General features: G+C 38.0%; 1 protein-coding gene across 4 annotated transcripts in view; it reads right to left on the reverse strand.

The window, feature by feature from the left end:
* The window catches only part of LOC103044356 (FERM domain-containing protein 5), a 147049-nt gene that overhangs the window by 25828 nt on the left and 104540 nt on the right, over positions 1-16681 (reverse strand). For all 4 annotated transcript variants that reach the window (XM_022679777.2, XM_007235680.4, XM_015602011.3 and 1 more), the window contains exons 2-4: positions 14284-14388; positions 10389-10431; positions 9619-9697 (exon numbers count right to left, since the gene is read on the reverse strand). In XM_022679777.2, the coding sequence (XP_022535498.1) occupies positions 9619-9697; positions 10389-10431; positions 14284-14388 (227 nt within the window). The remainder of the gene's footprint in view (positions 1-9618; positions 9698-10388; positions 10432-14283; positions 14389-16681) is intronic.

The raw sequence follows: 16681 nt of genomic DNA on the forward strand, positions 1-16681 counted from the left end.
ATATAAAAAAATATATATATATTGTATTACCTACCAATAAACACATCCAGCAGACAAACATTGACTATTAATATTAATTAATAGTAATATTAATATTAATTAATTAATCACAACATGTTGAATATTTCTCCCTCATTATTTTGTCTGCTATTGTAATTTCATTTACTTTAAGTGCCATCATGAATGAAGAAATGTTTTCATGTTTTCAATATTTTTATTTTTTCCTTACATTATTTATTTTCTACATTGTAGATTAATATTAAACACAATATCAATCAAAACTATTAAGGGGCACAACAAAAAAGTGGTTGTCCTCCAAAATCTCCTGATCTAAATCTGATCAATTGAGAAGGTGATTTAGGATGAGCTGGAGCTTCACAGCGTAAAGGAAAAGCAGCAACTATTGTTCAGCACCTCCAGAAACTCCTTCAAAATGCTGAGAAAACTATTTCAGGTGACTCTCCCTCATGAAGACACTGAGATTAAAATACCAAAAGTTTACAGATCTGTCCTCAAAGCTAAATGTGGTACTTAAAACAATCTAAATGTATAAAGCATGTTCTGGCTTAATTAACACTTTTTGTTCACAAAATAATTCCATGTGTTGCTGTATAACTTTAATTTAATTAATAAATTAAATTAAATAATCAATAATAATCAAATATAACATTTAGTATGTTTACAGACAAATTGAAAACTGCACACACTAAAACTCCACTCCTAAACGTTTAGACGAAAATTCCTGAAATTAGCAGAAATTAATGCTAGCGTTTTAAGTTTTTTTCTGTGGTGATACGGAGTATCAGACAGCTCACTGCAGCTGTTTCTGACAAACTAACCTTAATACTGAGGACAAAACTCCTTTCTGAGAGAGTGAAGTCTTTTGTTTGTTAAGTTAGTTAGCTAAGCTAAGCTAGATAACTAGAAAATGTTAGCTAATAGGTTAACCAACTGTAGAGTAGCCCCTAACATGCAAGCCTCTAAAAGGCTAACCATCTATAAGCTAACCGCTCACAGGCTAGTTGCTAACAGGATAACTGCTAATAAGCTAAGATTAACCGCTAGCAAGCTAACGTTAACTACTAACAGGCTAAGCGATAATAAGCTTATGTTAACTGCTAATAAGCTAACATTAACCGCTAACAGACTAACTGCTAGTAAGTTAACATTAATCGCTAACAGGCTAACTAACAGCTTACAGGCCACTGCTAACATGCTAGCCTCTAACAGACTAACCGCTAATAAGCTAACCGGTAACAGGCTAGCCTCTAATAGTGTAACTGCTGATAAGTTAACCGCTAACAGGCTAACCACCATTTGTGCCACAGTGAGGCTCAAATCTCACGTGTTTAGAAGATAAAGCTTTAATCCTGCCCACACAGTAGAGAGAGGGTTTTGGGGCAGACCCTGCAGCTCCGGTTTTGAGGTTCGGTTTTAGGTCTGTTTTTGCCACTGGGCAGAACGGTGATACGTCAAATTCACATCCTAAAGTACCTTGTTTGAAGATTCTGTCAAAATGATTTAAAGATTTTGTCGTCATACCGTTTAAACCAATTATGAAAGCTTATTGGGTAAATTAAAGTTTGTTTACTATCCATTCATTAAAATGCACCACTGATCTTGGACACAATAAAACACTATACTAGCGTTGCAGTGTAACATCCCAGATCGTTGCATAAGAACAGTAAATAAATGCATGATGCTTGTGATGATCCAAACCCTTTTCTTTTTTCTTTCTCACTGGGGATCTGTTTGTTCTACCAGTTTCCCTCAACCTTTCCTCTACACTCTCCTCTCTTCTCCATCTCTCCCTCCCACACCCTGCACCATGTCTCTTCCCCTCCGAGCACTTCTATTTTCCGTTCTGCTACAAAGAACTGTCTACAGCTATATTTTCCCTTCTTTCATTTAATGTACTTTCCTCTTCTTCCTTTTAGTTTTCTCCTCTCTTATGTAGTTTTCTCTCTTTAGAAATGTGGTCTGAACAATACAGGGGGTCTTGGTCTGGATCAACTGAAACTGTGGTTTGTTTTGTAGGCAGTGTAAAAGCACTTTTGTAGATGGTCTGGATATTTGGACCAATATGAGGCAGAACTGGTGTTGTGTGTGCGTCCAAAATCTATGTTTTGCGTGCACAAGCTTGCAGTTTCTGTGTCTACCAAAAATGTTTATTAATCTTTATTTACAAACAGAAATAAAAAGGAATCTGAGGGTAATTTGTTTGCATGTGTGCTCAAAGGGAGATTCTGCCAGGGAGTCAAATTCGGTGCAACACCTGGGGCCTCATGTACTAAAGGTGCGTACGCACAAAAACATTGCGTACGCCATATTTCACGCTCACGGTCTGATGTACTAAATTTGACTTGAACGTGTGAAAGTGCGTTCCCCCACGGAAGTTTTGTTTTGGGCGTACGCCTTTTTTTTGTGCGTATGTATTGTGTTTTTGTCATTTGGCGACACTTAGAGGCGATGCATTGAAATTACAACTATTAAGATATCCTTTATGCACACATTAAAGTAAGCATTATTGGGTAAAATAAAGTAAATCAATCAGACAGTTTCATTGTCTTACAGAAATAATCGTTTAACGTGTTTCCACTTAACCTAGATCAGGTTTGCGCTGGAGTTGTTGGAGATGCAGCGTTGGCATTACTGGAAAATACTGCTAATGGCCGAATTCATTGAGCGCGCATTTTCCGTGACCATTATGGTTTTTTTGGCCCATGATGATGACTGGCTTATAAGCAGTTTTAGATTTCCAAGAGCATAAAAAAACAAGCTAAGTGTGTCACGTGTGTCTTTTTGGTAGGCAACTCATTTAAAGCATTTAAATGAAAGCATTTATCTTAGAATAATAAAACTTAAAACATGGGTAATTATACGCTATGTGTATATAATAATATTATTATTATTATTAATAATAATAATAATAATAATAATAATAATAATATAACATTATACTCTGCGTAATTGAGGGAGGAGTCGTAGCAAGTGTGATGCTTTCGTGCATTTGCGCTTGATTTCAAGTTGATTGTGATGTACTAAGAGAAAGTACGTGGGATTCTGCCTACGCACGGTTTGATAAATCCGGATTTTTTTGTGCGTACGGAACTTTTCAGATCTGAGCGTACGGAACATTTTAGTAGGAAGTCCACGCAAGTCTTAGTACATGAGGCCCCTGGAAAGTCAACTTGGGAAACTAACAACATTTTACAAACCAATCAGTATAGAGAGTATAGAGAGTATAGAGAGACACAGCCACGAAGTTAAGCGGAACAGGACATTAACTATAACTATATTTTTTCTTAGTTGATTTACTTTACTATTCTTCTCTTTTGTCTTACTAATTTAGACCTTATCTTCTGTTTGTTCTCTTTTTGTTTTTTTACTAAACCAAATAAGTGAACCAATCAGCACCAGTCTATACCAGTGCATACCTGTGCACCGGATACACAAACACTCCGCCATTGAGGTCAGTCACTTATCAGGTGGCAGCATCAACAGCAGTATATCCTCCAGTCATTTAAGCTCTCTTTCCAGCCCTCAGTCACATGCGCTTTTTCTAGGTGACCTCATTGCACACACACCGAGAGGGTGGGAGGAAGGCAGAGAGAGCTGCTCAAAAGTAAGCCAGGACGTTGCTAGCTGGGGGCTAATCATGTATCATTTAGAGGAATCTGTTAGCAGTCACTGACCCTCCATCTACTTTCAGCAGTCAAGCAGAGAAAAAGAGAGAGAAAGATGGAGGCCCCATACATTCATTTACAGCATTTTAGACCCCTGTTCTATTTTTGGGCCCAATCTCACAAAGTTTCTGAGAGAAGCTCTCACGGATCTCCTCGGCTTCTTGAAAAATCCAACATGAAACAGCATTATGCTTTCAATACGCTCTTTTCAGAGATCGCACATTGTTTAATTATAAAGATACAGTCCATCACTGGCTTTGGAATCTTGAGAGAGTCTGCAATCTGTTCTCACTCACACTGGGCTCTCAGAGTGACAGCACTTCGGCTTATCTACAGCTAACTCCGACTGAGACCAGCAGCAGAAACGAGAGCTCATGAATTTCACTTTGACGCTACTAACTCCTTACTACAAAAAAATAAATAAAAAAGGAATTAGAAATTGTGTAAAAAAGTTCCACCAAGCTTCTTTTGTAAACTTCTTTACCCTATGAGGCGGTGGTCTTGTTTGGCTTGAACCACTGGCTAGACTGCCCACACAATTTCTACTGGTATTACTCGGTTCTGTTCACATCCATAAGCTTTTGTAGACCATGTACATATACAGCTAAAAATATAGCCGCAAGCGGCAATCATCGGGTTCAAGCACCAACTGGCACAATGGTGCATACTAGAGAACTGAATGGTGATGTGTAAAAAGGGCTAATATGATTGGAGATGCCCTGTCACATTTAGAGATTATTAAAAAATTTTCACCTGTTATTAATGTTGAGCAGAAGCCTTTCAACGTGATCAGTGCTTAAATTGTAAATTGTAATTGTAATGTCAATCTAGTGAAGTTTGTAGGATATTCATCAAGTGAGTTAGATCTAGTCAAAATGTGTCTACATGTTATTGGTATTGATCAGGTGGTTTCAACCAGAATGTTTACAAAGTGGTGTTCAGATTGACCTTTTGACCTTTGCAAAACAAGCTGAAATGTTTTACCAAACAAGTTTACATTAACACAAATGAGTTCATTGTCTGACATGACATGTAATTACAAAGTTATTCTAAATCTAGTTCTGAATTAAATGGCGCTTCATCAAACAGCAACTGGCACAATGGTGCCTACTAGAGCATAGGATGGTGATGTGTAAGAAGGTGTAACACAATTGGAGACACTCTGTCACATTGAGAAATTATCAAAAGTCTTTCACCTGTTATTAATGTTGAGAAGAGGCACAAAGGAGTGCATGTTCTGATATGACATGTAATTACAAATATATTCTAAATCTAGTTCTGTATTAAATGGCGCTTCATCAGAGTGATATTGTACAGAGGTCTTTGACATTGTGAGATTACAGCAAATACTGCAGAGTTACAGCAATTTAGGTTGAAAATTTCAAGGACGCTCAGACTGCTTGATGCCTGGACACTATTGTATGTGAAATTTTCACAAATGTTTTTATTGAATCTTAACCTAGAGACTCTACAGTGTGCAACAAGTCTGAAATGGCGGTGATAGGCCAAATATCCAGAGACTAGTATCAATATTGCTATTTTCAGACAATTAGCAGTTCTGAATAAACAAAGCACTTTTTAAACATAGTTGTATTGACAAATTTGTCAGAGCCACTGTACTAAATATGGCACAAACATTTAGATGTCAAAATAGTATAGTATGATTGACATGTATTCGATTTGTTGGAACAGCGCCCCCCAGTGGTCGGATTGTTTCAGCAATTTGCAGGTCACTACAGCGTCTCCACCTGAACATAACTGCCAAGTGTCATCCAGATTGGGCAACATTCAGCCTGCCAAAATGTCTGCTGAATGCTGATTGGCTGATGGTGTTCAGCCATGTTGATTGATTAAGTTGCCCTTTGAACATCCTTTAGAGGCTGTATGACAGATTCTGCATGCAAAGTTTCAGCTTGCTAGGTTGCACGGTTGCTGAGAAACAGTGTTCCAAATTTAACAATTGAAGTGAATGGGGCATATATCCGGAAGGACTAATTTGCATATGGTGGCCATATTGTTTACACATTTCAACTTTTTCTTAATGAATATTGAAGGCCATGCTCTCACGAGTGTTTTGATACCAAACATGCCAGGATTGATCAAAATTCCTAGGACTAGTTCGCAAAAGTATGTTTTGCATATTATGCAAATTAGCAAAAAATCTATATAGACGGAAGTGCATGGTCCAAATTGGAAAGTTGTAGGTATTGACCCAAGGAATCCATCAAACAAAGAATTTTGAATGTAGGTCTTATGGTTTTTGAGTTATTGAGAAAATTGTGAAAAATGAATTTCCTTGTTTATAGCGCCACCACTTGACCAATCGGTGCCATTTTTGTTGTCCACCGAGATGCACTGATCCTACATCTACCTACCAAGTTTCATTTCTCTATGACTTACGGTTTAGGCTGCACAACTGTTTTTACAGGAGAAAAAGAATAATAATAATAATAAGAAAAATCTTAGCAAAAACAATAGGGTTCTACGCACCTTCGGTGCTTGAACCCTAATTAATGCAGATTATGGACAGAAGGCAACTGAAAATTAATGGCAGTTTGGCAGCTATCGACAGTAATCCACCAAAATTACTAAAGAAACAATGGTCTTTGGACATTGGTATTAATACATTGATGGAGCGAGGGGCTGTCTTATGGGGCTCAAGCAATGGATGTTTTGTCAAAAGCCCCAAATCTTTTTTTTTTATAGGGACGGGGAGAAACCCAGAGCACAAACAGTCAAATTAGCAATTTCAGCTGGCAGGGAATTAAACAAAGTCCTTGTAGGTCGTTTAAACCAGTCAGAATCTTAATTTCAGCAAGGGCACAAGACTCCCAAACAGCGAACACTCTATGCGCTAAACAATTTTACTGCGATATTGTAGTTTGTGTTCCAAAAACTGTCACCTCACTAAAGGTAGGACCTAATGTTCTCTTAACCTACCTACCTAGCACTGTTAGAGCACTGTGTGAATCCTGCAGGGCTAAAACACACTGAACACTGTATGGGATGTTACTATATCATAAATTATATTACTGCTCAGATAGAGTCTGAATGTATAACTGTGGAGTCATTTATGTGCAAGTCCCTGTTTTACCAGAAGAACACTTACAAACGTTGCCGATGAAATTTAATTCTTCATTATCCAAAGGAAAATCTATCAAAAGGTTTGTGCACAGTATCAGATTTACAAGTAAAAATCATGTTTTATATAAAGTATGTATGGATTTGGGGCTCCGAGTGGTCCAGCAGGATAAGCACTGCCACTATGATCAGGAGATCTCCAGTTCGAATCCTCTTCATGTAGCTTGCCATCGGCTACCGGAGCCCTGAAGGAGCATAATTGACCTTGCTCTATCTGGGTGGGTAGATGGCACTCTCTGCCCACATTACTCCTAGAGTGATGTTGATCAGCACAAGGTGAGCTGATGTATCGGGAACCGAGTCGCTGCGCTTTCCCCCGGGGGCGCTATGGTGCTACTTTGTGATGCTGCATCTGGAGCATTTAGAAAACAGGTGGTGGCACTCTCCCGGTGTTGGGGCATCACTAGTGATAGGGGAGTCCTAATGAGTGGGTTGGTTAATTGGCTGTGTAAAGTGGAGAGAAAATAGGAAACAAATTAGAAAAAAGGTATGTGTAGATTTTTTTAGGGATTTGATCGAAAATTGTCTTGAAAAATACTTTATTTAGTTAATTTAAATCTTTCAAGGCAAGCATTATCCTGGGTATATTTATATATATATATATATATATATATATATATATATATATATATATATATATATATATATATATATAAATATACATTTTAATATATATTTGGGTTAAGCCCTGGATGTTTAAAATGTCTCACTCCACACCTACATTAATGGGTTCCTGACAACCAAGTCAGTGGTTCCCAGTCTGGATCCTTGAGTGCCACTGTCCTACCTGTTTTAAAGTTTTCCTGCTGTTACAGTTCACCCCAGCAAGAGCTTGTTGGTTAGGTAATTATTTGGATCAGGTGTGCTCTAATTAGTATAAACTCTAAAACCTGAGGGACATTAGTGCTCCAGGACCAAAATTAATCACCAATACCAAATACCCAAAGCAAAGCCTTAAAGTGTAGAGGTTTCAGTGCCTGGATTCCAGAAGGTTCTGTGAATTGCAGGAATCTATTCGCTTCTCATTTCTTTAGCTTTCGGCAGTCTGTTAAATGATGCGCTCTATTTTTTTTTTCTGAATCTGTTTGTGTTGTCGATCACACAGCAGTTCCTTTGCCACACTGAAAGATAACGCTGCCACTCTTTCTGTCTATTTGCCACAAAGAGGACATGCATGCAGTGATTCCCCCAACTGTCATGATGTCACGTGTATACACACTGTTAGGCTTAGGAGTTACACTGTATGTCCAGATGTTTGTGGACAACTCTCTTAATGAATTAATTCAGCTACTATACAATGCATTCATAGTATTATTTTAAAGCCTACATTTGCTTTATTTTGTATTCTTTTGTTTTGTATGCAGAGTGGTAGGGCACTCCACTTTCTGGCTAATCTAATTGTCACTCTGGTGCCGCATGTGTAATGTAATTGAATGCGTCATCACAGCCATTATAATCACAACAATTTAAAATCTGATTAATTGTGCATCCTTAATGCGGTGTGATGAGTAATGATGCACATTCATGTTTAGCATGGTGTGTTCACAAATGTATGGTAAGGCATACGCCAAGTTCTGTCACAATCAATTGTGAAGCTACCACATGACTGAAACATTAGAAAAGATCCATTTCATTTATCGGACAGCAGCAGTCTGAGAGCTAACCGCTGTTCCTCTGTGACTCATTAAATCATTTCTGAATCAGACTAATCCCTCTGTTCTCTAGTCTTTCACTGCACAGGGAAAAGGGGATGGACAGCGATGGAGAAGGTAGAAAGAGAGGAAGTCTTCTCCAGTGCCAAACACAACGCCCGACCAGATTGAACTGGGATTTGAGCAGGCTTTCATTCAGAATTGAAACGAAGGAGGATCATCTTTTATTCATCACAAGCACTGCAAGCATAGACTAGTTTCTAGAATAAACTATTCTCATCATAAGCAGAAACTAAACAGTGTGTGTGAGAGCAAAACAATACACTGCACGATGATCTGCATTATTGGCTCTATACTGAGCCAATACTGGCTTCTGAAATATTTAAACCAGTTACGAGTTTACAGTCCATGCACCTGCCTTGAACCTACACTTATTGACATATTCATCACGTACACCTGCCATATAAGTGCTATTTTAAAGTTCACTATTACTAGTCTCTGTTGCTGCACAGCACATCAGTAACCTTCCTAACCCGTCTACCAAATGAAAAGACCCACTACAGGAACACTTCTGGACAGACATTTTAATGGACGACCAAATAATTCTTAGCAAAACAATGACAATAATATGGTGGAATATTAGTAACATAATATAGGAAAATGAAAAATCCTGCACCCAAAATCTGGGGTTACACATGGGGCCCATTCCTTTCCCCTGTACTCTACTCTCCCACTCACTCACTTATCTTTAACTACACAACACTATAGTAACCTCCTCTACCTAACAGCTAAGTTGCTGTGGCCGTTGTTGATCAGATCAGCAATATTTGACACAAAATACCCATTCCCATCACAAATACACTTATCATCCATCAGGTAGGCACCTCCCTTTATCAATGTTTCACTGAATTAGACCCACAACACCTCCAGAATGCTCAGAAGTGAATTCTGGTGTTTCAGACTCACACTCCTCCAAGCTAACTACATAGGGCGTTACACAATTTCACCTACAACCTTGGTACCACTATCCCAACATCACATGGCTACACTCTAAAAAACATACTACTGCCTTTCCCAACTAATCTAATTTCTTTTTCAATCTCATGCAGCCCTTGTTACACTTTTGTTTAAGTTCTTACCTGGTGATTTCCTCTTTAAGAGCAGCAGGGTCTGGTGGGTAAAACTTGACCCTCAGACACATGGTAAATGGAGGCTGGGCTATAGAGCAAAACAATAGAGTACATTGTTTCAGTGGTAATTCTTATAAATGCATACAACATGATATTTTAAACAAGTGTTAATAATGTGCAAAACATTGTTCTTTAATATTTAAAAAAACTCAAGTCTTATTAACAAAAAAAAATAATATTGCTGCAGATTAGTAAAAGAATTATTCACTTTGTGATACAAGCAATACATTCAGAACAAATCATCTTCTAGACCTACTTTTTTCAAAAAGCACATTAGCCATGCAAAACAAAAACAAAAAACAAGAAATTAACAAAGTTTTACAAAAATGCATCCAAAAAAACCCAACTTGTTTACAACCAGGCATAGCAATATCAGACCTAACAATATGGAGTTGTAATAGCAACGATATCTAGAAAACATTTTGAAGATTTTCAGGTGGCTTTCATGTGCTTTTCTGAAAATGTAGGTTTAAGTCATTATTCAGACAAAATGTGATGCTTGTATCGCAAAGTAAACGATTCTTCTGGAATATGGACGTAATCTGCAGAACTATAAGGGGATAACATAACAAATACCAGTTAAAAATCTATATAAAATACTGGACGTTTGATATAAAAAAGGATAGTTATGCAATGAAATGACTTCAAGTCTTCATTGAGCTGATGATATATCATGGCAATTAGTGCTGTGTAAAGAGGAATGAACTAAGAATACTCACATTTCATCTGCTTGGAGATTGACTTGGTGAACTCCAACCAGTGCTGAAATACAACAAATAGAGTTTTTAAGTTTTAATTTTCAGAAAATGCAAAATCATTGAAAATAAATATCCTAATCACCGAGTAATGCCACAAAATGAAAAATTTGGTCAGAATACATTTTTCAGAGGTTTCTGTAAAATTTTAATAAAATAGTATTTTATTTAAATGTAAAATCTTGTTACTGTCCTACAGCCTGTATATTTCAGATGGAAAACAACCAGCTTGTGAGAAGGTAGGAAACTAAGTAAACTCATATCAAGCATCATATTTTATTTTGCAGAATTTGTGTGAATATTTGAGTGTAAAAATACATTTAAAAATGCAGCAATCTGCAGGATACCACAGTAACCACCTAGCGACCACTTAGCAACATTATAGTAACCAGCTTGCAATGTCATGGGAACCACATGGAATACTATAGCAACCACACAGCAACAGCCTAGCAATTGCATAGATGTGTAATCAGGTTTAGCTGTGAGTTTATATACAGCTCTGGAAAAAAATAAGAGACCACTTAAAAATGTTTCTTTGATTTTACCAAATTGAAAACCTATGAAATATAATCAAGAGGAAGATGGATAAGCGCAAGCCATCAAACCAAGCTGAACTGCTTAAATTTTTGCACCAGGAGTGGTATAAACTTATTCAAAAGCAGTGTGTAAGACTGGTGGAGGAGAACATGCCAAGATGCATGAAAACTGTGATTAAAAAACAGTGTTGTACCACCAAATATTGATTTATAAACTCTTAAAACTTGAATATGAACTTGTTATCTTTGCATTATTTAAGGTCTAAAACCTTTGCATCTTTTTTATTATTTTAGACATTTTTCATTTTCTGCAAATAGATGCTCTAAATTACAATATTTTTATTTAGAAAACAGCAAAATCAGAGAAACTGATTTAGAAACTGAAATGGTCTCTTATTTTTTCAGAGCTGTGTGTATACATAAATAAATATATACTGTATGTAAGTAAAATGAAGACAATCTTATGTATAAACCTAACAAATTTACCATTTTTCTGTTTCTGACATAATGGGATAATACTGTTTTTTTTTTTACAATGCCAGGAAAAAACAAATCCTGAAAATGTACAGAAAACACATACCCAGACATCTATATTTCATTATTCCTATATTTTTATGATTCCCGTGGCAGACAGCTAGCGTGGAGCTTACCAATACTGATGTATGTATGTGTGTATGCATGCTTGTGTTATGTGTGTGGGTATAGACTGAGGGTATAGACCACATCTATAGCAATCATCTCCATTCTCTCCCTCTGGAGGAAAACATTAGCACATCTTCGACACCATGCTGAGCCTCTGTCAGTGCCATCATGCGTTACAGAAGATAAGCTGCATCAGCAGAGCTGTGCTGCCACATCACACAAAGCTGTACATTTCTACACACCAGCCGTACAGGCACAGATACAGCTCCAGAAATAGCTTAGAGCTCTCTGTCTAGATTAAGTTTCGAATTGTTGTGACCTAAAGGTTGTGGCCATCAATACTTTCCCCCTCTCTGCTATCAAATTTCTGCGAGGCTGTTTAGCTCTAAAGCATATTTTGCCAACAAGCAGAAATCCAGTGGGAGTTGTGGAGGTTTAGCAGTCAGGGTGAATGCAATGCACTGTCTTTTGAGGTCTGCAGCATCTAGTCTACGGCAGGACTTACATCCCTCAGTTGCCCTCATTATTATTTATGTCACTCAATGTGTGGTGGTCCCAAGAGGGGTCAGCACAAAAAAGGGCATGACAGTGTATCTGTGTGTCTATGTGTGTGACAGTGTTCTGGCAGGGCTGTCTTAGAGGTGAATGTATATGTCATGTTATAAAACAAAAAGCAAAAGACAATGAAAAAGAACTATGTGAAGCATAAATAAAGCATAAATTGCCTTTTGAACAAAGGTGTCAAAAGTATTATCATTCATTACTTAGGTAGAAGTATAGATAATATAATTTTAAAATGAGTTAAAATATCAACTCAAACAATACTCAAGTAAAAGTACTGGATTCAAAACTGCTTAAAGTATAAAAATAAAAGTAATGTAAGGGGGAAAAATGCCATTAAGGATAAAAGCTTAGGCCGTGCCACAGGGGCCTATAGAGCACTACTTTCTAAAGCCATTATGATTATAATGTTATATTAAAATATTAATGTTGATAAATTTGGGATGCACTGGGGTCCCTGTTTCAGTTGCATATGTGCCCACTGAAAATTATGCATTTAATACAATGTAGATATATTAAAGAAGCTTAGTTGGACATTTGGCTTGAGTTGTCTTAAGCCTCGGCACCGATCATCTTCATACTAGTCTACATACATCTGCTATGTTGTTGCTGGAGTGTGACATTCAGGATGTCACAATTTATCTGGATTGGTATTTTTTAAAAAGTAAGAAGTAAAAAGTACAGATAATTGTGTGAAAATGTAAGGAGTAGAAGAGTAAAAGTCATCTGAAAAATTATTACTGAAGTATAAAATAACCAAAATGTATACTTAGATAGATAGAAAAGATAACAAAGTATTTGCTCTTGAATCAATTCTCTTTCCCAACAAAATAAATATTGTCTTGAAATCATCATCAGGTTTTAAACCAAAGCAAAGGCCCCTCAAACCACAACAGAAAGTCAAGATAAGTGTTACACGTTGAAACAATGCTGCACATGCAATTGGCACTAATGCAACCCCATACATATGCAGGCTATGAAACTGTGCTCTAATAACAAGCTGGAGTAAGTAAGTAGAGTAAGTAAGTAGAATAAATGCAATCAACCTAAATAGTATTTAGACTACTGCTACATTGGTGCTAGAACCCTACAACAATGGCTGTTAAATGCAGGTAGACTGACAATGTAGTAACATAGTAATGTGGGCAGTGCTGGTTATGAGTGTATTATAAACACAGCAGATTTGCAAACCATTGTTGTTAAAACATTTTTACATTAACATTTTGACTGCATAAATGTAGTGTTTAACAGTCTTTATCTAACACTGGTGAATTTGTTGTGCACTCTCGTTTGTCACTGCTTGGTTGAGGGCTACTAAAAGTTATTCTCCCAAATATTCCAGACAACAGGATGGCTATCCAGAAGCCCTATCCAGATGGGATTAGTTTCTCAGGGGGTTCTGGGGTAGTTTTCTCTTTTATGGGGTCCTCTGTGACTTTATTCCTGTCCGAAACGACCATGAACATGTTTTCTCAGACGTTCTCTAAGAAAATTACAGGCTGCCACCTTGTGTTTAATAAAATAGCTATTTGTCCACTGCCACGCACCATAATTACACTTTGGGCGCTCTCGTTTCCACAGAGATCCACATAAAAACAACAGCGATTGGAAATGGAGGAGATACTAAACGAGATGTCATGTGACCGAGAAAGCCGAAAAACTCACTGGTCCTCCTGTTTTTTTTTATAACAGTCTGGATGCAAGAGTTTTATCACTAAGTAGAAGTGTGAAATATATACTAATTCCGTCCGGATAGGGCTTAACACAATCTTAACATGGAAAAAGATGTGCTACAGTCAGTAACTGTACAGCAATAAAAACCCTACAATAAAAGGGTTTCTATAGAGAACCTGGAAAAATTGACAGTTGACAATGCAATATTTTTGTTAAACCACTTGAACTAAGAGTCAACAATTTGGTCGTGTAGAGAATCTAAATACTTGATTGACGGTGTGTGTATGTATATACGTATGTACAAACTGAACTTCATTGATTTGTATGCATGTTTATTGCTGCAGTCTCTGTAAATAAGCCATCACAGACCTCATTGCAGCCACTCTGTAGCAATATCAACTTGCAAAACTACATGCCCCCAGCATGGTGCATGGAAAAACACTCACCCTTTGCTTGTCTGGGTCCACATATCTGATGCCAAAATAATCCTTCTCCAGCAGGTTTAGATGGTGGCAGATGAGATCGAACAGATACTGACCCTTGGCATCCCTCTGAAAAGACAATGAACAGAGGCCAGCAATCAATATTTATTGTACTTTGAGTAAGCTGTTTTTAATTTCACTGAAGTAGCATGAGGAGAGGCCATGGACGGTCAGCCAGTAAAAGCTAAGGTCTCTTAATTACTGACAGTCCACATTCTTCGCCTGTCTCTGGAGACATTATCCAATATTAAAGCCCAGAAATGGCTATGTGCAGAGTCAGGCACCAAAACTTTTTGGATGAATTAAATAAGACTATGAAAAAATGAGAGTGGCACAGAGACAAGGATAGGAATGTGCAGGGAGAAACCGCGAGAGTGACAGACAGTGACAGTGAAAGAGACAGACAGAGAAAGCATACAGAGAGAGAAAGAGAGTGAATTCACATTTATACACACCCTAAACCCATAACCTGCTCAAGCCTTTTCTCCCCAAAACTCTTTGCTCGAACCTCATCATCATCTGATGTAAAATGTCATGCAACAATATTCCTTCAACTCTCCAACAACAAAATTACCTACTCAAGATTTTCATATTTTACAAACATAATAATTGCTATTGTTCACTATTTAATTATTACATTACATACTGAGGACCTGAAATAATGAGTTAGCCCATACACTATATACTCCAGTCAAACAATAACATTTCTTCAAACCTTAAAACTCACTGGCTTCTCTTTTATAAAATCATAAAGATAGTTCAGATTTCAGATTGGGAGAACATCCTGTACCATCATTCTGAGACCAAACCTTCAGAACCCACCTTTATGAAATGCATTCAGTCTGCATTCTTGTTTAAACGATTATAAGTGGAATTTCAGTCAAAAAGATTTGAGAGTGTTCTGAGGTGAATAGGACAATAGCTATCATGCTAGCTAAGTGAAATCCACTGATTAGCTGTACTAAGCACTTTTTAAATGTTATTTAATTGCTTGCTTCATTGTCTGTTTGGATGTTTCCCTAAAAAAACTTGTTTAGAGGTCCCACCTTGAAGCCTGCAAATTATATACAATATCCTGGAAATGATCTTTAATAGCATAGAAAGGGAGTGAGAAATAGACACAAATTGGACGCTTAGTCGACCAATGAGTTTTTGCAGGGTGGGATGTCTGAATGTCTACAGAGGGACTGTAGAGAGCATCTTGAGCACCTGCTCACCTGGTTTGGGAACTGTAACATCTCGGATTGCAAGACCCGGATTGGATAGTTAGGAAATCAACACCACATGCTGCATCCGCAAAGCCACCAGCATCGTGGATGACCCCACCCATCCCTCAAATGGACTCTGATGCCATCCGGCAGAAGATACAGAAGCATCTGAGCCTCCACTACCAGACTCTGCAACAGCTTCATCCACCAGGCAGTCAGACTCCTCAACTCACAGAGACAGAGCTGAGACAACACACTCACACAGAACTGAACTGACCCTTCCTACCATTCTTCACACACACAGAGACTGTACTCAATCTAACCTATCACACACACACACTCTCTCTTAGCACACAAAGACTGAAATGTCTTCCCTTATCCCTATGAGCAATATTTGCTGCTTCATTCTATAAAACTATAAACTCTCTACCTCAGCTGCTGTAATCATGTATGTTCTACAGTATATGTTACAGTATTTTACATATCTCTGCACCTTATTCTCACCATGTACATTTGATTGTACTGTTTTATTATTATTATTATTGGTATTATTGGTGTAAGAAACCAACCAGGAGTTTGGATGCAAATGCAGACAGGTTTATTAGTCCAAAACAGAAGGCAAAAATCGTAGTCAGACAGGCAAGGTTCAAAAGACCAGAAAAGACACGCTAGGCTAGAATCGTAGTCAAGGGGAAGCAGTAGATCAGAAACCAGGGAAACAGTAACATTCAATAACGCTCGATAAGACACAATGTGGCAATATCTCGCAACTAGGCAGAGCATGAGTCCAGTTTATATAGTCTTGTGAATGAGTAATCTCCCACCGGTGTGTGGGAGAGGAGGAGTCAGCCTCAATACTCAGGAGAGGCGGATCTTAAAGGTGTAGTGCGAGCAGGTGTTACAGAACCCCCTTCCCTACGCGCTACTCCAGGAGCGCCAAGAGTCCGGCCGGGGGGTCGGCCCCGAGGTCTGGGTGCAGGACGTTCCGGCCTGCGGGAGTGGAAATCCGTAATGAGAGAGGGATCCAGTATGTCCGATGTAGACACCCAGCTCCTCTCCTCGGGACCGTACCCCTCCCAGTCCACTAGATACTGGATGTGCCCCCGTCTCCGACGTGAATCCACAATGGTGTTGACTTTGTAGGCAGGACTGCC

This window comes from Astyanax mexicanus, chromosome 9, assembly GCF_023375975.1.
Source record: "Astyanax mexicanus isolate ESR-SI-001 chromosome 9, AstMex3_surface, whole genome shotgun sequence".
NCBI lineage: Eukaryota > Metazoa > Chordata > Actinopteri > Characiformes > Acestrorhamphidae > Astyanax > Astyanax mexicanus.